Source organism: Gambusia affinis, linkage group LG04 (genome assembly GCF_019740435.1).
Source record: "Gambusia affinis linkage group LG04, SWU_Gaff_1.0, whole genome shotgun sequence".
In the NCBI taxonomy this organism is placed as follows: domain Eukaryota; kingdom Metazoa; phylum Chordata; class Actinopteri; order Cyprinodontiformes; family Poeciliidae; genus Gambusia; species Gambusia affinis.
In genome coordinates, this window is record NC_057871.1 from 3336365 (window position 1) to 3358880 (window position 22516).

The window sequence follows — 22516 nt, forward strand, 5'->3', positions numbered from 1 at the left end:
ATCAATGGCGGGTTACCAAGAAGAAGAAGAGGCGCAGGTTGAGCACCTCAATGCTGCATCGATGCAGAAAATTATGCAAAAAGAATCTTCACCAAATATTGAGTGAATATACTGTATAATATTTTCATATTTCTTTCATATCACTTTTACACATTAAAACTAATTTTAGTTGCTCTGATGAATTTGATCAGAAAAAAACCCCTGAAATGAATGTTTGACACATTTCTCACTGTATAATTCATCCATGAAATATGACAATTGATAAACTTTATAATGATATTCTGACGTATTTAGGTGCCCCTGTGTATGAATGGGAATATGCTTCATGCATTAGAAATGACCAACAACCTGTCGTCTGGATTGTTCATTTTCAGTAGAAGCTGATAAATAATAGCTTCAATGTGGGCAAATTGAATTCTTTGCTGATATTAATGTCACTGCAGCACCAGAAATAATACCCTCACACACAGAAAGCTACACTGTTAGCCTTTGCTGTATTTTCTACAGCTAAATACCGCAAAATGCCCAGTAAAACTAACATAAAACATCTTTACAATTAGTTACTGTAATTTGCATTGCATTATGGGTAAAGGACATTGTATTACAGTAACTTACTGTATGTTTTGAAGTTGCAGTAAGTTACTGTTTACACATTGCAGTAGTGGTACTGTACTTAGAATGTCTTGTACTGTTAGCCTTTGCTGTATTTTTTACAGCTAAATACCGCAAAATGCCCAGTAAACTAACATAAAACATCTTTACAATTAGTTACTGTAATTTGCATTGCCTTATGGGTATAGTACATAGTATTAGATTAACTTACTGTATGTTTTGAAGTTGTAATTTACTGTTTACACATTGCAGTAGTGGTACTGCACTTATAATGTCTTTGCGCTGGCCATGTAAGAATTCTATTTGATTTCCAACGGTCATCATAGATGTTTCATCGTGGTTCCCTGTTTCTGTATTTTTACTCCTTTAGTGGTTAACATATTTTAAGGCAGAAAGAGCGTGTACTTTTGTTTTTTCACATCCTAGCTAACATTAATATGCAGTTTATCTGGCTACGTCATCAAGGGTGGCTTCGCTTCCAACGTTTTTCTGATGACGTTTGTTTTAAACTCCGAAGCTTTTTCCGTCCAAGTGCAAGTGCAGCTCTGTCGCCGTGCTGTGGGCTCACACTGCTTCAGCTCTTCGCAATACAGGTAAAAAAACACTTCTTAGAAAACTGTTTGAAGCCAAAACCTAATCTGGATATGTACATTTTAGATGGAGCTAACGTAACTTATAGCATCATGCTGTAATGCTATAACTTAGCATGAGGTGAAAGATAGAAAAATATGATGGTGTTATTTTTTGAGCTGGTTCGGAATTAACGTTAGCTAAGGTGCTAATTTTACCGAAGGTTTTAGCTTGACTTTTGCCGCTAAATCTTCCTCGAACGACTAGCTTTGGGTTGAGATAAGCTCAGTGCTGAGTGTCTGTTAGCATTGTTGTTACATCCTTTGTCGAACAATATAACGTTAACTGATAATTGATCCCCTTTTAAATAACTAATAACTAATTATCTAATTATTTTATTAGATAATAAAATAATCTAATAACTGTTCATTTGTTTAAACCATGACCTTGCAAATGTTAAGAGTGCAGATTAGCTAGGTCAACAAGGATGAATTCTAACTTGTTCTTTTTTTTCTTTTTGTCAGATGACTTTTTTTTTTTAACTCCCAAGCTTTTTCCCTCCAAGTGGCTGTGCAGTTCTGTCCTGCTGAGTGCTAACATAGTTTCAACTCTTGAAAAGACAAGACAACAGGTAAAAAGACAGCTCTTCAAACATATTTGAAGCCACAAAATAGTCTGGAAATGTAGAGGAGCAGCTAACCTAATCTATAACTTTGAGCTTGCTACAGCTAGTTAGCCTGCTAAAGTAGCATTACATCTCCAACATAGTGTATAAGAGTCTGTAAATGAGGACAAAGGTGGAAAACATTCAAGTGGTTTCTGTTATTTTTTGAGTTGGTTCAGCCACAGTGGCAGGTGGACAAAAAAGTTAATTTCCAACCCTGGTTACATATAAGGACTGTTCACCTGTTTAAACCATGCTCTTACAAATTTAAAGTTAAGTCAGTACTAACAGGTGCAATTATGTACAGGTGTAAATTCTGCAGTATTTGTACTTCATAATTTAGAGAATTTTGTAGTCATGTGAAGAAACATCAACACACAGCTAATTATTGGTTTCGTTGTGGAATACAGCAATGTCCTACTTCCGTCAGAGAAAAAGAAAACATTTCAAAGAAAAAGACTCAATCTTCATCTTGGTTGATGTAATTTTATATCGACTCTTAACTTAAAACACACATCTTAAATCAGAATTGTTCAATTAATTTGTTAAAGGTATCAATTCACCCAAATCACAAACATTTCATTTCATTAACCCATATTGTACTTAGCCATTCAGATACTGTATTTGTGGAATGTAATGCTTTAAAAAATGCATTTAGCCTCACAAACTGTCATTCACATCTGCTGTTTCAGAGTGGTAGCAGGATGTAGGGGTAAAGTCTAGTCTAGTCTCTGGGGTGAGGTTCTCAAAAACCTGTTGTAATCTGGGTGAACTGGCCCTTTAAATATAAATTACTACCAGTAATTCATATTTAAGAGTTTTCCTTTTATGTTTCAAAGGTATCTTCCACCAAGATGTCTGTTGAGATGGAAATGACCTTACCTACAACACCAAGGGTAATCATGCTTGGTAAGAGGAATATTTTCTATCACTATAATTTTTTTGTAGCAATGTATGTAATAGTTATGGTAGTCTGTACTTTTACTCACTAGCGTTAGCCTGACAAGGGTTTGTCTATTTTAGGAAATAGCTTGATGTCTGCAACCCGGTGGATGGTCAGTATGGAGGAGAAGGTATTTTTCAAGCCTGAGCAACTACATGACTTTGCCAGCGTCCTTGCTGTCTTTTTGGGTCATATTATGACTTCAATCTGGAGTATCAGGAGTCAGCATCCACCACACTGGAGATGATACAACGGTAAGTACTCTACACCAAACCATTTATGAATTAAATTTAATGACAGTTTGACTGATGATGAAGAACCATAGCTGATTGCTGTATTGTATGTCTTCATTTTAAAAAATACAATTAATATATTTTATTTCTGTTAAAAGATTCTTTGTGAGGATCAATCCAGATGTTGGTACCAAATGCACAGCCAAAGTCAGTACAGGCCGCAAGACGGGAAGTCTTGTCAAGAGGAAAGTAGTCAGTGTCAACTCCCGGATCAACACCTTCCTCAAACGACTCGCTGAATTTGAATAGAGGACTTCCAACTAGGTAAGCATTTTACCAAATGTTTATTATTTTATTGTCCACCAACAAAATGACTAAAAAGATTGTTATGACATGTTGTATTTCATCGTCTCCTTGGGGACATTTGCAGGGTCTCAATACAGTACGCAATCGTTTGAATTAGTGAAGACTGACTGACTGCTTTTGCCATAAACAATCCAAAAACCTGAAGTGAAGCCAGTCCTGCTCATTCTTTATGCAGCTTCTATTATCACTTCAGTGTAATTGATTTTTTTTTAAACAAATTATCAACTTAATGCTGCTTTATGCCAATGGTTTTATGCATGTGGACATTGTCACTTCAGCTTAATTTGTCAGCCTTCCTGTCGATTTGAAAATGTAGATAACTTCCTGACCATCTCATGACCTCCCACATCGTCTGTCTTATTCTTTACAGTTCAGCTTCCACAAGATGGATCTCACTGATTTTGTTTGACGAATGGAATAAAAGTTCTTCTGATGTAGGAAATGCATCTGATATAACAATATTTATTGATATGAATGCCTACCATATAGTACATTATCACACTTGCACTGTTTTTGTGATGTATTGTGTAACAGTGCACATTTAAGCTACTGTTAACTGCTTTCTGACAATGCAGCCTCTGCTGGTTTTTGACTGTTCACCATTTGAATGATATACGTGTTCATGTTGGTGCATACCTGATGTGGTACATAAAATTTGTAGTGCCCAATTTTTTTAGTTGTTCTTTTGTTGTACAGTGTGCAACAAATAGAAAAGGTTATGTAAAGATTGTTACTGTTATTGGATCCAGATGCATTCAAGTGTCCATATTGAATGAAATACAGTTCATATTCAAATGAAGTTAAGTATATTCTATATATTTTTTAAAAGTCAGTCTTTAATAGTTTATGGCTGGTACTTGATGCACACATGTTCATGTTGCTACATACATGTGCCATAAAAATATTGACATGACCTGTAGTGTGTTCTATGGTTTTGTTGTTTTATAGCACATTATATTGTATTGTGACATTGTTCTTTATGACATTGTGAATATATAAATGGATTTTATTTCAACAAATCTGCTGAAAATAAATACCTGTTTTTATTCACAGTACTTGGACTAAAATTTCTTTTATGAAATTTTTCGGTTTATGGTAAAATATTCTTGTATTAAAAAATGTAAACTTTAATTTACAGTAAAACTGACATTATGTTGTGAAACAAGTTTACAGTAGACCAGCTTTACTATAAAATACATTTACAGTTTTATGCTATAAACTACATTTACAGTAAAGCAGTTATAACTGCAAATCACACTCACAGTAAAAATTAACTGTGAAATATGACAGTAAAGGTACTGTGGAATGGTGATTACAGTAACTTACTGGCAACACTGTTGCCAGTAAGGTACTGTAGAATGTCAATTACAGTAACTTACTGGCAACACTGTTGCCAGTAAGGTACTGTAGAATGTCAATTACAGTAACTTACTGGCAACACTGTTGCCAGTAAGGTACTGTAGAATGTCAATTACAGTAACTTACTGGCAACACTGTTGCCAGTAAGGTACTGTAGAATGTCAATTACAGTAACTTACTGGCAACACTGTTGCCAGTAAGGTACTGTAGAATGTCAATTACAGTAACTTACTGGCAACACTGTTGCCAGTAAGGTACTGTAGAATGTCAATTACAGTAACTTACTGGCAACACTGTTGCCAGTAAGGTACTGTAGAATGTCAATTACAGTAACTTACTGGCAACACTGTTGCCAGTAAGTTGCCAGTAAGTTACTGTAGAATGTCAATTACAGTAACTTACTGGCAACACTGTTGCCAGTAAGTTGCCAGTAAGTTACTGTAGAATGGCAACTACAGTAACTTACTGGCAACAGTGTTGCCAGTAAGTTACTGTAGAATGGCAACTACAGTAACTTACTGGCAACACTGTTGCCAGTAAGGTACTGTAGAATGGTAATTACAGTAACTTACTGGCAACAGTGTTGCCAGTAAGGTACTGTAAAATTACAATAAAAAGTCTAACAGTGTACATTCTTTTCTCCATTTTAACTGGATCACATCGATGATCTTTAGTCTTTTAGGTCAAGCTTAGATAGAATCGGTCACAAGGGATATTGTGTGTGAGGGAGAGGAGGATGCCTGTGGATAAGTGTGAGAATTGGAGCAGGGAGATCCTAAGAACTCTAAAAACGATATTATCACAATAGTGGCCTAAACTGTTGGTGGTGGAACTGTAAAGAAAGGTGGGAGTGGATGAATAAGCCATGAAGCAAGGCAGCAGAGCTCTGGTCTGTGAAAATGAAGATTTACTGCAGTAAATCTCTAGTGCGCACATGCATGCAAACACACACACACACACACCCACCCACGCATACACACACACATAAAAACACCCTTAGCACAAGCATACAAATTTATATCAAAATCAAATCTCATTCTGAGCTGCAGAACTGGGTCAGAGTGCTTCTGCTGTTGAGCATACAAAGTTTTGGAGATAACGAGAAGTGCAAAAGGGGAACTAGAGTCGAAGAGTTTGGGAAGGAAAAATAATTAATGCAAAGGACCAAAAAAAGACTGAAATTGATCAATTAAAACTAGTGGAAAAGTCATAAGTATGTTTTCATGTATTGATGTGCACATTTTCATATGAAGCACATCCCAGTAGAACAATACATGTAACACCTATGAGGTGGAAAAGAAACTTCTTTACTTTTTAGCTACATCATACAGTCCTAAAAGCAACCACACACACCGCAAAAAAAAAAACTTACCAAGTATTTTTGGTCTAGTTTCTAGTGCAAATATCTTAATGCACTTGAAATAAGACAAAACTAACTCATGGATAAACTTTCACGAAGATATAGGAACTTGTTTTAAGTCAATAATTTTTTAATATTGACGAAAAATTGATAGTTCTACTGGCAGATTATAACATTTGAAAAATATCTAGACCAAAAAAACTTGATAAGATATTATGTTTTTGCAGTGCATCTGTTTGAAGATATTCTAACCTTTAACATGTTTTTACAACCCAAGTGAACCAAAAACATTAAGGAAAATGCTACAAAATGCTTGGATATTTATTTCTTGTTTATAAAAAAAATGGAAGAAAATCTCCAATTAAAACATTTCACTGTTTCAGACTTAAATCCCTGCTGTCAAACTAGTCAAGCCCGATGTTTAAAACCAGACGGCAGACTCCAGAAGTTACAGTCAGCTGCTTCACTCTGCGTGAGTAATGGTCACGAGGGAACCCGAGTTCATATATGACAACCAGAGGGATTTACAACAAGCTCTTTGCAAGCCTCAGGGCAATAACAGCATGGAGATAACTCTTGATAAGCTTCAGTAAGACTGCATATTTAATGTACTGTATGTGATATTTATTATATCTGCAGCTTCAGTGACTGTACTGAACCATAAAAACACAACATAAGCTGATCATATGGCAGCAGCTCATTCAGAGAGGGATGTATTTTAGAAAACTGGTGATTTATTCAGTTTTTTTTTTTTGTCTTTTCTTGGACACAATTATCACTTTGGTTTACAGAGAATTATCAAAAGAGATTAAAATGACTGTGTAGAAGAATAAGACTTGTCAGAGGAGAAAAGACTGATAAATTTAAGATAGAAGATAGTCAACAGTAGCTCGTTAAAGCCAGGTTTTGTGGAGCATCACTGAAGGCAGGTGGGCTACAGCAGCTGAAGACCACTCTGCTGTCAAACACAAACAGGGGACCGAGGGTGCAGTTCACAAAAAAAGGAAAATGTTGCCCCGTCTAATGAGTCTCGTTTTTAGCTCCATCTTGCAGAAAAGCTACTTGTAAGTTAGCTTTGTTTAATTTCATGTGTACTGATATATTTGCACTAGAAACCGGACCAAAAGTACTTGCTAAGATTTTTTATTTTTGCATTACATGTCTGCTCTTAAATCAATAGACAAACAGACAAAAATTATTTTGGTTTGCCTTCTTCCTGTTTTGTTTGAGTCAACACTGCTTGACACAGGCAGAAAAGGTAAAATCTTCACATTATCATCTCAATGGCCTCTGATGTCTACCATAGAGACGGACCATCATCCCACATTCTCACTCATTCATCACGACACTGTCAGGAACCGCTCAGAAAAGTGACCCAAATCAAACTGGTCGTGTCACACTGCAAACAAAAACAATCCGTGACAAACATCCCAACCAGTCTCACATGAAAGTGAGCGTGAGACCTGAGAGAGCAGCTGAAATGCAGAAAATTCATGGGAATAAGGAATAAGCCCTGAGCCAGACAGCCCTGTAGCACAGCGAACTTCGATGAAGGGACAAAGAAAGAAAAAGAAAATCACATATTCTCAGTGGTGCTAGTCAAATACCAATTTCTCTCCACATATGCTTGCAAGCAATGCAAATCCAAAGCTTATGAAAAGAAGTTGGCCAGAGCCATATTGGTTTGGAGATGCACTGAAGGGAATCAATCCTTGCTTTGTGGAGATAAAGCAGCCTCAAATTCTCTGTGCTGAGCGAAGCAGCTCAAATTAACCGACTCTCTGCAACAACTGGCTGAGTGGGGATTAGGACATTATATTTAAATGAAGCATCTGTGTGTGTACACTGTATTGCATTCCTGCCCATGTCAGGGCTGCAGCTCCTGTGCTGCTTGTCCAGCAGAACTAATTTGTAGTGTGAGTCATCAACTCTTCCACAGGTCAAACAGCCCAGAGGGAATCATACAGTGGATGCATGTAAAGCTGCTCGTCATCCAAATGTTTTCTCTCTAGATGAAGCAACAAGCAAACTGCATATCAAATGTGGGCCATTTGCTCTGTGGGTCTGTGTGTGTTTATTAACGTTTCACTCAGTCTGACACATTTATTCCAACAATGGCAACAGACAGGCAAACTGGATGCACATCAGCTGATTTTTTTTTCTCGTAAGACTTTCCTACTTGTATAGTAAAACCCTGAGTTTTTCAGCTTTTTGAATAATTGTTAAAACTGACTAGACTGATAGCTCCTACACTTTCTTTCAGAACTTCCCTTCCCAAGACCCTGTTTACTTTAACTGGGTTTCCCAGGAGCTAAGAGGACGCGACATATTCCAGGCCAACATGAGCCAACCGTATCTGTTTACGGAAGCTGAGTGAAGAGGCTAACGACAACCTCTTAGAGAGGTTAGCACAGAGGCTAATCACAGCTAGCTTCCCCACAAACGAGGCTCTCCTATTCCATCCACTGGATTTCATTTTTTTCTTCTCCTCGAGCCCAAAATGCCTCTCAGGAGAAAGGAACCATCTCACTGTCGACAGGAGAACTGATCAAGAAAGGCTTGTATCTGGGCAGAGATAAATTAGCAGTGTTTTGTTGTTTTCTGCAAGCAAAACTTCCTTCTAACTGCAGGTCATGGCGTCTGCAATTAGCATAGTGTTTTATGAGATTATTGGCTGATAGAGTCATTTTAATCATACAACACAAGTTTACGTCATATTACGGAAATTTTCTTTCCCTTTATTGCCACTAGGCTATATAAAAAAGTCATGAATACGTGCTTTCTCTAAAACTAAATGCTAGCTAAACTACAGAAGCTGTTGTGTATTTTTAATATTTCTAGTTGTTTAACATTTTTATCATTCTTTTATATTTTTCTCAGCAGTTTAGTTGGGTGTTACTGACTTAGTGAGTTTGTTTAATAAAGAATTTAACTGGACTGGTGGATTATTTTTGTTAATAAACTCTTGTATATTGGAGAGGAGTTGTTTGAAATGAACTTTTTGTGACACATTTGTGATTTTTGCATAAAAACTATTACTTGTAAATTTCTTCCAGTGGTTGCAGAACCATTCCCAGTTTTGTTAACTCTCTGCTCTACATAAGCACTCAGAGATATACTAACACACATGAGGGAGTGAGGTTGTAATTTCTTTCCTGACCGCATCTCATATAGTCTTGCAAGATACAATTAGCCTGGTGACTAGGGATCACCTACAGGAAATGGAAAACATGGCACAACAAATTAGAAAAAAGGCACATAATGAGAGGAGATGGCTGATGGAACACATTTCAGATATGACTAGAGTGCAAAGTGAAAAGGAAATAGAGTCAGGATGAACAAAGACTGACAGCTTGAAGATGAAGGAACAAAAGTGGCTGCGGAAATAGAGACTGTTTTATCAAGCAATAAAACATTGTGCTTATTTTGTTCTACTCTTTGCACACATCTTAATTTGTGTCAGTCAGCTAAACACAAACAGAAAGTTGAGAATCTACAAACATCAATGACCAAATGAACATTTTATTTATGCTTAGGGATATCCAACACACCATCACCACGACTGCCCTCTCTGATCCAGTATATGGGATTTTGCTCCTGGTCCCCATGGTAACCCTGCTGACCTTCACCTCCATCCATGTAGCCAGGGCAATCCGGTTTATCACTCAAGACCACCGTTTGTGATTACTTTGCTGTCACAGAACTGCCTCTGCTTCAAGAAGGCAACACATCTTCAATTTCTCTGAAAGATGACAAAGGTTCAAGCAGAAACATTTTCCTTCTGCTCTGCCACAATGAACAATACTAACACTTTCTTTGTTCAAGGTGAGAATTTGTAAAAATTGATTTGGAAAATAGTTGCCCTATAAATAGATCCTCCCACCTGAGCCGTGGATCTCTGCAGCTTCTCCAGAGTTACTGACCCGACTGCTTCTCTGAGTAATGTTCTTCTTTTCTGATCAGTCTAAGTGAACTTCTTAAATTTCTTGGTCTCCATGATGTTATTTATTCAATAATGTTCTCTCACAGAATAGCTTGATTTATATTTAGATGAAACTATGCTCATGAAAAGTCTACTTTATAAGTAGGCGACTTCTGAAGGCAAATGTTTGCACTGGATTTCATTTCAAGGTACCAATATAAAGTTGAATGAATATTGAACCTTTTCAGACTTTTATGAGTAAAATGCTCTAAAAATATCTTCCACTTCAAACTTATGCAATACTTTGCGTTGCTCCATTAATTAAAATCTCAGTAAATACAATAGTCATATGTTGCTTTTGCAAGTAAGTGTATACACCCAAGACAAGTTTAAATAATGTTAAATGATATATAAATCTTAAATAACATCTTCCCTGAGCCACCTCAAAACACCTCAGTTGAGTTTCTAACTTTTCTCTTTGCAAAATTATCTCTATGAAGCATAATGTTTGCATAATGCCTGCTGAGAAAATGCAATTAAAAAAACTAACACATTTTTTCACTGCCATCAACAGATCATTCTAAAAATGAGCGGCTGTCTTACTCCGATAATAAATATTATAAGCAAAGAGCAGATTCTTGCCGTTGAGCTCTTTAACGACGTTAGTGCAAAACAAATCTTCAGAGAAACTTGCCTCGTAGAAACCTAACCCTAAACAATCATTTTTGACCTATTTTTAAAAAATAACTAATTTTTCCTTAAGTTTGTTTCAAACTCTTTTAGAGACACATTCATTTCCTCTAGTAAGTGTTTAAAAGACAGCACAGATGAGAGACCTGCATTCCCTGATATTAACACAACATGTCTGAAGCAAACAACAGTGGCAGCCCCTGCTGCTACAACATCTGTTGAAAGCTCTCTCTTCCCGACTCGGTGTCATGTTCAAGCTATCTGTCAGTTCTTAATCAGCAGACTCTAAGAAGCGAAACAGAAAAGCGAGAATGAAAGTAACATGCTCTCACCTCAGGCTCAAGGTCAGTCGTCCATCTTTAGCCCTCAGCAGATCCCCGATGGAAAAGGTGGCGCTACCGAGGAAGGAGCTCTGCAGAAACGACACAGAACCTGGATCAATGAAGTTCTACAGCAGGAAAAGTCACTGAATGATCAAAAACGGCACCATACATATGTAAAAAGACCATTTATCAGACAGTAATTACTTCACCACTTACTAAGTTACAAAGCGACTGATTTCTTTACCTTTGGCTCAGAGAAACCAAACTTTATGTTGAACCTGGTCAACAGGCACCTTTGGACTTTAGCTGCGATCTCGCTAATTATCTCCCCAGTTTTTCTCCAGTATAGATCTGTCAGTCAACAGTATAACCACTCACATATGACGTAAATAACACAGATAATCTATTGCATCTGTTAGTGGGTGAGATTAGGCAGCAAACAAACATTTCCCCATTAGAGTTGATGTGTTAGAAGCAGGAAAAAATGGTAAATGGTCTGTGTTTGTACAGTCCTTTATCTAGCTCAGAGGACTCCAAAGCACTGCATTCAGTCATTCACACTCTGATGGTGGCACCGGGCTCTTTGGCTGGTTACAGGATGAACTCCTACCTGCAGAAATACCGTCCCCCCAAAAACGGGCAGTGGAAGGTTTTCAGTGAGTATGATGAGGTCAGACAATTGTGTGTTTGTAGTATTAGTGTGTTTCATATTGCAGTAACAAAGTATTGCTTGAACCCAAGGAACCCAGGATGCACCACTGGAGGCAATGTGATCCTTGGAAGGATCTAGCCTTTCCTGTTGACTCTACTTTGGTACATAGTACATTTGGTACATGGCTGGTGCCTTTTTCAGTCTCTTTTGTTACACCATTGTGACAAGTGGTCACAATATTATGCCTGATTGGACTGATATAGAGTGCTTAAGCAATCTAAGGAAAGTAGACAGGTAAAAGACAAAAGAAATGTCAGCCCTGAAAATTGACTTTCAACACAAGAGCTGTTTCTGAAAATCAATTCTGTAAGAAGCAGGAATCAATCCAACATAGACCCAACAAAAGATCTGAGAGACCAAGAATAGCTCTTTTGGAATCAAACTTTTGGTGCTAAAATACTATTTCTGCATACAAAGTGCAAAAGATTCAACGGGCTCTTTGCTCTCTTGTTTGTCTGTACAACACAGGTTCATCTCTCTAGTTCAGGAATTTATGCCTGGATTAATCACAGGAATCAAAATATATAGAAACAACTAAAGAGTTTTGAATGGGCAAAACCTTGCAATCTTTTTAATATAAAACACACCAGCATTCTTTTCTTTTTGGCTAATGTCACTCTTTTTTTCTTGCTGTTCTGGCGACACGCATTTACTGCAGGGAAGATATGAGCAAGAGGCGTCAGAGCACGAGAACTGGGTCACAGAGAGAAGGGTACGGGACAAGCCCATCAATAACGCAGATCTGCATCGGAAGAAAACACACACCCTCATGGGCCCGAACAGATTCATGCACGTGTGCTGACACACATACAGATGCAGCAAGTCCTGCACCTGCAACAAACAACGATGACATGCTAAACTGTGTCACACGGAGAAAGAGCCACAGCAAATAGTGACCAGCCAAGCTAATGAACATTAAGTGCTGAGATGAACTTTTTATATAATGGGAAATAATTTTTTATAGACTGGGTGAATGGCTCATTAGCACGGAATACTACAACATAATTTCAAACTATTTTATTGGCCAAAAACAACAAAAGGTGTTTGTTTTTGCCTTTCTGTTCTGCACACCATATTGTTTCTGATGGTTCATTGAACACTAAAATGTTTATACAGAAGAGGTCCATTTCAGCTCTGACTCGCCTCTGAAGACAAACACAGAATTGTTTATTTTTTTATTTATGAATGTAAATGAGGTTCAGGTATTGTTAGTGAGCATGCAGTGCTTCTGGGATTCCCTTCATGCACAAGACAATGAAAATAAAAAGAGGCTATGAAAATGAGACAGACACATTTAAGACAAGGCAAACATAAAATAACAAATACCAACCAGAACTAGTACCAGTCAGTAGTATGTCTGGAGAGATTCATTTATTTATTATTCTATCAAATTCACATCTGACTTTAAAAGAACTATGAGAATAACGAAAAGGCCTGCTTGAATTTCCCAAGATAAAAAGTCAGCTTGTATGTTATTCTTTTGAACTGTCTGTCAGACACAAAAAGCAGTAAATCATTTATCTGACAGAAGTAAATTATATTGATTTTTATCAAGGATCAAGGTAAACCAAAGCCTTATAAAACTACTTCAAAACTTTGTGTCTCTAGAGTTTAAATTTGTTATTCTCTTAATTATATTCTTAAATATGAGTAAGATGATGGGATGATAATCTGCAGTGGTTCATGACAAGAAAAATGTTGACTTTAAGTATCTTGGTCTCTTTTCGGTCTCCATAAAAGCAAGACTAAAACATGTAAACAATAAAAAGATAATAACACATAAACCAATGTGTTTTAACACCTAAGAAAGTCTACCATGTTCCCCCATCTGTCCTCTAGTGCAGTTCAGGGCCTTTATTGTCCCCCAAGGGGGAATTAGTTTAGCAGTCAGGCATTTCAAGCACCCAGCACAACATAAAAGTCCATCAGCAATGTTGAATCAGACAACATTGTCGAGGTACTTTTATGTTGTGCTATATGTTTGAAAGAAAGATTTAAATAAGTTGCAAGCTGTGAAAAAGTGTACCAAATCCTTTTTTTAAATCACACTCAAATGTTAATACCAGACAAAAAAACCAAAATTAACACAAAAAGGGGAAAAAAAATCTACCCAAGCCAACCTGGTTTATCATTAAAAAAGTGGTTGGAGTGTTTTGAGAGGAGAAAATGTTCCAGTTTTAGTCAGATTACCTCTTTTTTTTATTTTCAGCATAAATGTTATTATTCAAGCTTTTATTTTTTGAACCACCTCTACGTCCGATCTTCATGCCTGCATTTGAGGCTCAAAACCAGCTACCACTGACAGGCTCCTGAGAGAGTGCTGGTGTAACTGTATGCAGATTAAAGTAATGCCACCCCACGTACTGGATGTAATACTCAGCTTAATGAAGGAAGCTTTTTCCTGCAGCAGGAGGGAAATTTGAGGGCTGGGAAAAAAACTGGCAGCAGAAATTTGCATTGTTTTTTGAGGAAATGCTGCTTGGAAAAAAACAGCCAAAAGCTGCACAAATTAGCAAGTAAGGCTATGAAAAAACAACACTGAATAAAAACCCCTCTAACACCTGGCTAGCACATAATAGAACTAATTATCAAACTATTATCAACGTTTTTAGTTCTAAAGTTACTTCCTAAAGAGGAGAATTGCTAAAAAAAAGTGAATATTTTTGTGCAATAATAAGATTTCCGTTACCACTACCTTATGGGTCTGCAAGTCAAGTCCAATATCCTGACCTTTGAACTTTGAATTTTTAGATTTATCACTGCTCCAACACACCTGAATTAAATGATACCAAGGAGGTCATTCAGCCATTTGATTCAGGTGAATCCTCTCTATTCTAGAACAGAGACTTTCTGAACAAGATTTGGTTCTGCACCCCTTGTCAACATGCAAACTGGATTTTTGCTGAGAAAACTGAGATTTCTAAAAATACTTTACACAGAGGAGATCCTTGAAAATTAAAAATGATTAGAGACATTGACATGGAGAGGCCAGCTTCACACAGAATTCACAGCAGTGTGGTGTGAATCAGTCACCACTTCTTTTATGAGAGGACACCAATAAAAACCTTTTAAAAATGTTCCTGTTTGGATTTTTTTAATGGTGAATTTGTGTAATAAAAGTGTTTTTTCTGAGCCTTGTGCTACAGAAATCCAACAACTCTATTGATCTTCAACTTAAAATCTGATATTTCACAACTTGGTGGACTATTGTAATTTGCCAGTTATGTTTAAAATACATAACAGTACATTACCAGCACATCTGCAAATAGATTTATGAAAAGAGATAGCATTTGATAATTTGAGAGGCTGAGAATGTTGTATTTCTGTTTATGGAACAAATTTGTAGTGTAATCAGTCTAAAGAAAACAAAGAGAATAGATCAATATTTACTTCAACACAATAATAGAATAAAATATTCAATTTATAATGAACATATTGATTCAGTAGAGTGTTGTGTCATTACAAAAATTATATGTTTTTTCTCTACTATTATTATATTAACATATACACATTGAATGGTTGAATGTGTTTAGTTGTCCTGTTTATGTTGAGATGTTCATTTTGAACTGTAAATGAAACAAAATAAGTAAATAAATAGGACTTTCTCTATTTTTTAGAGCAATTATTATAACTTAGACTATTTTGATGTTTCTGTTTAGCTAATTACATGCTGCACTCTTGATTGGTCGCATTACATTCCTGGCATTTATATATTTGTAAGCTCATTAGCTGCCTGCATGCTGGTAAAGATGTAAAGTCAAAATGTGCTCAGCTTTGTACGGACGATTAGTCCAAACTGATTACACTAGTCAGACAACAATCAGGACATTTTTGTTCTTTATTTTGGAGAAGCATTCTCAAACTATCTGTTGAAAAGAGTAGTAATGTTCTAAATAATAATGTGAAACTTAAGATTATAATTAAGTTAAAATGTCATATAGACTTAAGCCAAATTTAGACTTTTAGAAATTAGCATAACCAGCAGATTTCAATCAAAAATGAGCATGCCGCGGGTCAAAACTTGAAGAGAAAATTGGATGAACAATAAAGAAAAAGAAAAGAACCAACATGATAAATGTAACCTTGTCAGAAGTTTTGGGTCATAAAGCTGCTCTGATTAACTGAGCATGGCTGAGCAGAGCCGCAGTGACTCCCTGAAACACAGCAAAGCTGACAAGTTCAATTCAATTCTTGTCAGTTTTATTTATGTAGCACCAATGTGAAACAAAATGCCATCTCAAGAGAGTCTGTATAATGTGATAGAATAGGCAGTAGATGTCGTTCACCCGGAATATACAATATTCATACTCTATGCTTCACGGTTCTAGATTTCTCATCAATAACTTGTTTTAGTAATGAAAAGAGTTAAAGTTGAGTTTTAACAGCAGTGGAAATTAGCTACAGTTACTGGAAAACTTCTCTGAACTTTTCCACATTTTGTCATTTTACATTTTTGGAGGCAGCATAATGGTGTGGGAATGCTTTTCTTTTACACAGACAGTGAAGATGGAGTGAACTAAATACGGATCTTTACATCTTTAGATCTAAGCATGTCTGTCTGTCCGTCCGTCCGTCCATCCATCCCTCCATCCATCCATCCATCCATCCATCCATCCATCCATCCATCCATCCATCCTCTAACACTCTTGTCCCTAGTGGGGTCCGGGCGAGAGGCGGGGTCACCGTGGACAAGTCGCCAGTCTGTCATAGATGTTCATACATTAGAATGCCAATAAATTGTGTTTATAGATCCAATAATAATAATAATAATAATAATAATAAAATAATAATAAAATATTTCAAAGTTTGTAGCTTTAAAGTGAAAAACATGAAAAAGTGAAAAAGTCTGAAACATGGTGGATTGTATTGTATGAATACTTTTCCAACAGGCTGCAAACCCAAGGAGAATTTTCTTCTTTCTGTAAAAACATGGACTTTTGTTTTGGTTTATTTTCACTACAGATCAGCTCGACTCCAGGTGTTTGCGGTCACTCCGGTGCTTTTACCTCACAGAGACCCGCTACACAACCCGAGGCCCGCCGAGTTAAGCTGACATGCTCTGTTTCTCCACCTTTCTTCCCTCCTCACTTTTACGTCTCACCTCCCTCCTCCTCTGAAAGCAGTAAAACCTTTTCTCTTTTTTCGGTTTCTCTCCGCAGCACTGTGCATCAGATAAGAAAAAAGGGCATCCTGTTCACTGACCTTTCTCTAAATCATTTCCTCTTCCATATTTTCCTGGAGAAACACACACAAAAGCTCAAATACAAAATGCTGCCCCAAAACATATTCTCATGTTTATTACTATTATGCATTCAGAAGAGGGTAAACATGCGCACAAATTGAACATACGGAGAAAAAGCATAATATTAATTAAAAAACAGAACAGCTTAGGTACAGCAGAAGATTAGTCATGAATTAAACAGTCAAGCATTTCTCATTTTGCACGTTGTTGATTCTTTATTGCTGAAGTATAGCAGCTCGTCTCGGTTTGGGCCGATAACCCAGAGAACAACGGCTGCTATGCACCATGAAGAAGCATCGTGCCCCCATGTAGTCATTACTTGTTACAGAGCAGTTGGTAAATGGCTCCAAAAGTCTACAGTGCAGTGAAAAACTCATTTTCCACCTTTTGTATTTCTTCAGTTCTTCCCATGTTGTCATAATTAAATGTTTGAAATCATCAAAGCAGACTTAATATCAGAAAAAAAACAACATGAATAAACGCAAATGGCAATTTTCTGATGATAGAAACTAGCTGCTGATTGGCTTGTGTCACCCTCAGCTCTCTCTGCTTTTTTGTTTTATTGTGGCCCACACTAATATGGAAAACTGCAGATATCCACCCACATTGGGGAGTTTTTAAACCTCTGTGGCCAGTTTGAGAACCAAAGGCATGATGCTAATCAGATTTAACTGACAACTTTGACTAGACCATTTTAAGACCTTGCTGTAGAGCAGAACTCATGGCTCCAACCTCGGATGCCCACACTACCAGCACCATGTTCTATGAAATGATTTGATGATTTGTTATTGCTGAGAACAACAAAATCCTTAAAACTTTAAAAATGCCTTTGTAACTTTGTCCAAACTGAGTTTGATCAACGACTTTGTTTCTCATCTGTTCTTGAATTTGTGTAGAACAGGTCAGTACCTTTTGCTTTAGGAAATCTTTCAGCCTACTTCAGTCTGTCAGACAGGTTCTGTTTAAGTCATTTCCTGATTCTACAGATCTTGCAGGAATCAGTCCAGGGTGTTGTTATTGAACCTGAACTCAGCTTTGCAAAAGTTGAATTCTGATTAAACAAAGGTTAGTGTGGATATTTAGTTTTTCTCTTAAAGTTTGCAAAATCTTTTCTGATTTCTCAGGTGATTTTTGATCAATGTTAAAGCAAGTTTAATGATATGAAACATTCAAAGGTGACAAAAGAAAAAAATACTCTGAATTTCCAACAACAACAAAGATGTAAAATGAATGAAGCTCCTGAATGCATTTTATGACCAAAGAGAACTTGAGAAAAAGGAGGAGCAAAGTGAGAAAACATCTTCCAGGATTAAACATTTTGTTCATCCTCTGTTCATTCTTCACCTCTCTGACTGATTTTTCTTTCTGCTTCTGTCAGTCCCGCAGTTTCAGACCTAGTAAATAAATGTTTGATCTGCCCACTTAGTAGGAAAAAACTTTTGAATTTCAGGATTAAACATTTTGTTCATCCTCTGTTCATTCTTCACCTCTCTGACTGATTTTTCTTTCTGCTTCTGTCAGTCCCGCAGTTTCAGACCTAGTAAATAAATGTTTGATCTGCCCACTTAGTAGGAAAAAACTTTTGAATTTTCCGGGCTTCTTTTCACAATATTCTGAAAGTGATGGACACTTGTGCAGAGAGCTGAAAAGCCGTCAGGCGACCTGAAACGCTCCCCTGTGGTCCCTTCAAGGCCACAGTGTGTGTTCATCACTTGGCAGAGCTAAACGGTCCACCTAAAGGCGCAGATCTATCGATCCTCCCCGATGCCCGAGGTGACAGAATGACATGAAGATGCACACAGACACGCTCTTTCAATCTTCCTCCTTTTCCCCTCCAAACTCAAGAGAATCCCTGATGCAGAGGACGCTCACTCTCACACTGCACCCGAAGAGCCTTTTTACACAAACAGCAGCCATGTGACTCTATAATTAACACGCATCCTGTTCATTAACAGGTCAGTGGCGTCTGCTCGACAGCGTTCATCTTCCACTACAGAACCGGCTCTGCAAATTGGCCTAATTAGCTCATCAGAGGTGTCATGACATGCACTTAGGCACAAATTTGAGAGCCAAACGAGGAGCAGCAGCAAACACACACAGATGGATGCAAGGAAGTCAACTTACAGTTAGGTGTTAGAGAATCCCAGTAGGTAAAAGAGTGAGAGGAGAGTAAAGGAGGGGATGACAGAAGACAGAAAGAGGACAAAGTGACGTTATGTCTTCCTTCTTCTTCTCCTTCTTCTCCTTCTTCTTAATGAGCTCCAGGAAGGTCCTGTCACATATCTTTCCCCCAGTCCACGGTTAGAGTAACTCCATATATATGTCTTGTTTGCTCTTTAAAGAGCCGCGGGAACGCTGTTTGATTTATGCATTGTAAATACAGAAACACATCAAACACACACCAACATGCACACTGCAGTCTGCGCTGTGACTGAGAAGTGGCTCGAGTGAGCCGGCGGCTCTACTGCTGCTGCTGCCGCCGCTGTTGCTGTGGCTGGCGTGACGGAAAGCGAGACCAGCGAGAAAGAGAGGAGGAGGAGGAAGAGGAAGGGGGAGGAAGCTGACGAGTACAAGCAGCCGAGTCGTGGGGTAGGTGGGTGAGGAGGAAGAGAGGGAGGTTACAACACAGAAGAGGAAGATGTAGAAGGGAAGGAAGACAGACAATTAAAGGGCAGAGAACCAAGATAGCAACAAAAAGAAGGAGTGAGATATAAAGAATCCAGACTTGTGTGTCACACCTCAGCGGCTGCCTGTGACTCAGACAAAAAAAACAAAACACTTCTGACCACTTCAATTAATATGATTTCCAACCACACGCCACAAACTGCTCCTGTTCGCTCGCGTGTTTGCATACAGATAAATACTTCAAAAACACACAACAACATACTTGAGAATCACACAAGAGGCTTCGCCAGACTCTCTCACTCTCTGTGCGTTTCAGATCAGATGTTTGGCGACATGATGCAGTCTCAAACTGAAAGAGGGGAAAAAAACATACATTTATAGCCACAAATGACAAAAAACAGCCACACAGCAACACCGGTGACAACAGGCTTAAGTTTTAACTATCTGGGCTTGAACCTTGGATTAGGCAGGGTTTAATTTACCCCTGCTGCCGCGAAGGGGATGACTAATTCTGGCAGAACAAAAGACCCGCTCCACTCTGGGCCTTATCACCCCGAGCAGGTACACAACCAAACACAATGAGACGAGCAGCACACCCACCACAGCACTTAGCATTTATGAGCGCATGCAGCTCGATGCAAATACGCCGAGTATTGGAGGTCACGGTGATCATGAGTTAACCTTTCTGAATATGGGAGGTGGCGTCAGGGAGAGTGGGCGGAAAGTCTACTTTCTGCGTTTATTACATTGAGGATTGATGACCTGGATGCCAAAGACTGATTCATGAGCTCAGACCTGCCAAAAGATTACCCAAGATGCCTTCAAGCCTGCTAACAAACTGCTTACTCCGGGTCTGCAGCTAATTTTATGTAATCTAGTGCTGATGCCAAATACATTTGTGATTTTTTTCAGTTAGTTACTAATGTTTCTTTTTTTTTGTCAGTGATTACTGATGATTTTTGTGGATTTTCTTTTCTGCTTGCCCACTTCAGCTTACAATAGGATTCAACTATCCAGAAGCAGAGATGTACTGCATGCATTAAAAAATCCCCAGATCAAAGCAAAAATAAAAATCAAACCCGCAGCAACGAGGCATATTTAATGCAAGACTTTGAAGTTCAAATTGTTTGACATATTTTGGAATCTCAGTTCCTGAAAAGCACACTGAGGCTAATAGGGATTGGTCCTTAAATCACAGCAGAAAGCACAAGTTGAATGTCAAAGTGTGAGATCCTTCTGGCTGTCAAATGAGGAGCCTAAAGGTGCTGCTGCTTCAATGTCACTTCCCACTTTCAGCATTATTTAAACAGCTCTAACATCTTAACACCAACTCAGAGACTTGTGCAGCTCATCTATCTTTCATTACTCTTTCGTGCGTCTGTTGGCAGATGTGACAGTCTGTGCAAAGATGACAGAAGTAAGACACTGGTGGCTAAAGCTACAGAGGATCTCACACAAACAGTCTTTCCAAACTGGGGTAAGTGCAGAGAAAAAAGGAGTTGGTCGAGTTCCCAAGGTGAGCTCATGCTCTCATTCCTAATCAACCACCAACAACAGTGTCCTTGAGTTTTTTTCTACTTGAATCTCCCATGATGCGGATGTGTTAACAAATTGTGTCCTTAAAGAATTTAACCTAACAACGCTCCCTTTATATGACTCTGATAACAGGGAAAAAAACACATTTTTGTTTGCATTAAAACTGTACTATGCAGGTTAAACAATAAACCCCCGGTGGGGATTAGAGGACACAGCCACCTACGAACTGTTAAAATCAACAAATACTTGGTTTTAAACACGCCTAAAGCTGCCTATTTTAAAGAGGCAGTGTGCATATTCTAGACACATAATGCCATTTTACAGCACATTTAAGTAATTATGTCTCCTTCGGTTGTAATAAAAATGCTGTACATATCGAATATGACTTAAAAGAAACTTGACTCCGTAATTTAAGACCTTGAAATCGGGCTTCTGCCTCTTTAAGAAGCTCCTGCTCTTTCCGACACTCCACCTTTAAAGTGATTTCAACAACGTTCCTCTAGTTAGAGGAGCTGACTGCCAGCCAATAGTGTGTCAAATAGCAGGGCATCTTGGCATCTCAGCTTCCAAAGCTGCATTATCTTCAGAATAATTCCGAAAAAATGTGGGAATATAAGATTTTTCAAAGTTTCTGCTGGGCAAGGCCAAGGCAAGTTTGAGAAGAAAATCTCAAGTTCACGATTTCTAAGTCCAAGTACACTCAAATTTTTCTCCCCAACCAAAGGGCAAGTATTACATGAAACTTTTCTCCTCGGTGCTGCAGGTTATGAATTCAAAACCTGTTTTATTTATCCAACCATTTCTCACATAAACATTTAATAATTCAAATTCACTTCAAAGCAGTGCACTCAACAATTTAAAAAAAACTTTTGACTATTGTGGCATAAAAGTCCAACAGTTATATGATGAAAAATTCTAACTATATATAATTATTTGGTGTGCATATATTGTATTAGAATATCAACATGTGTTTGTGTTCAAAGAATGGTGGAAATATGTTAAAGCCTAAAATGAATCTAACAAGATCAGTAATTTTACAATGAAAAGAACTGAAAGTGTTTTTGTATTGACAGGATTAAAACTTGTTCGACAATGTACCTGAAATATTTACTGAGAATCAGAAGATTTACAAGGTTTTCAGGAAAACTATGTTCTAAACTATTATTGCCAACTTTAAAAAGAAAACATGTCACCACATATGTCACAAATTACCAAACAAAGAGAGAGGTGTTATGTGGCGAGTAAATTGAATTGTGATTTATATATATATATATATATATATATATATATATATATATATATATATATATATGTATGTGAAAATAAGTGCTTTTATTAGGAAGAATATTTGTACGGATG

General features: G+C 37.6%; 1 protein-coding gene across 8 annotated transcripts in view; it reads right to left on the minus strand.

Annotated features, from left to right (window-relative positions):
* The window catches only part of inpp4b (inositol polyphosphate-4-phosphatase type II B), a 193642-nt gene that overhangs the window by 104487 nt on the left and 66639 nt on the right, over window positions 1-22516 (minus strand). For 4 of the 8 annotated variants that reach the window (XM_044113421.1, XM_044113428.1, XM_044113427.1 and 1 more), the window contains 2 exons: window positions 19884-19970; window positions 11052-11131 (listed from right to left, as the gene is read on the minus strand). In XM_044113421.1, coding sequence (XP_043969356.1) covers window positions 11052-11131; window positions 19884-19970 — 167 coding nt within the window. Of the gene's footprint in view, window positions 1-11051; window positions 11132-19120; window positions 19503-19883; window positions 19971-22516 lie in introns of those variants that run through there. The other 4 variants (XM_044113422.1, XM_044113423.1, XM_044113426.1 and 1 more) reach the window with 2 other exon arrangements.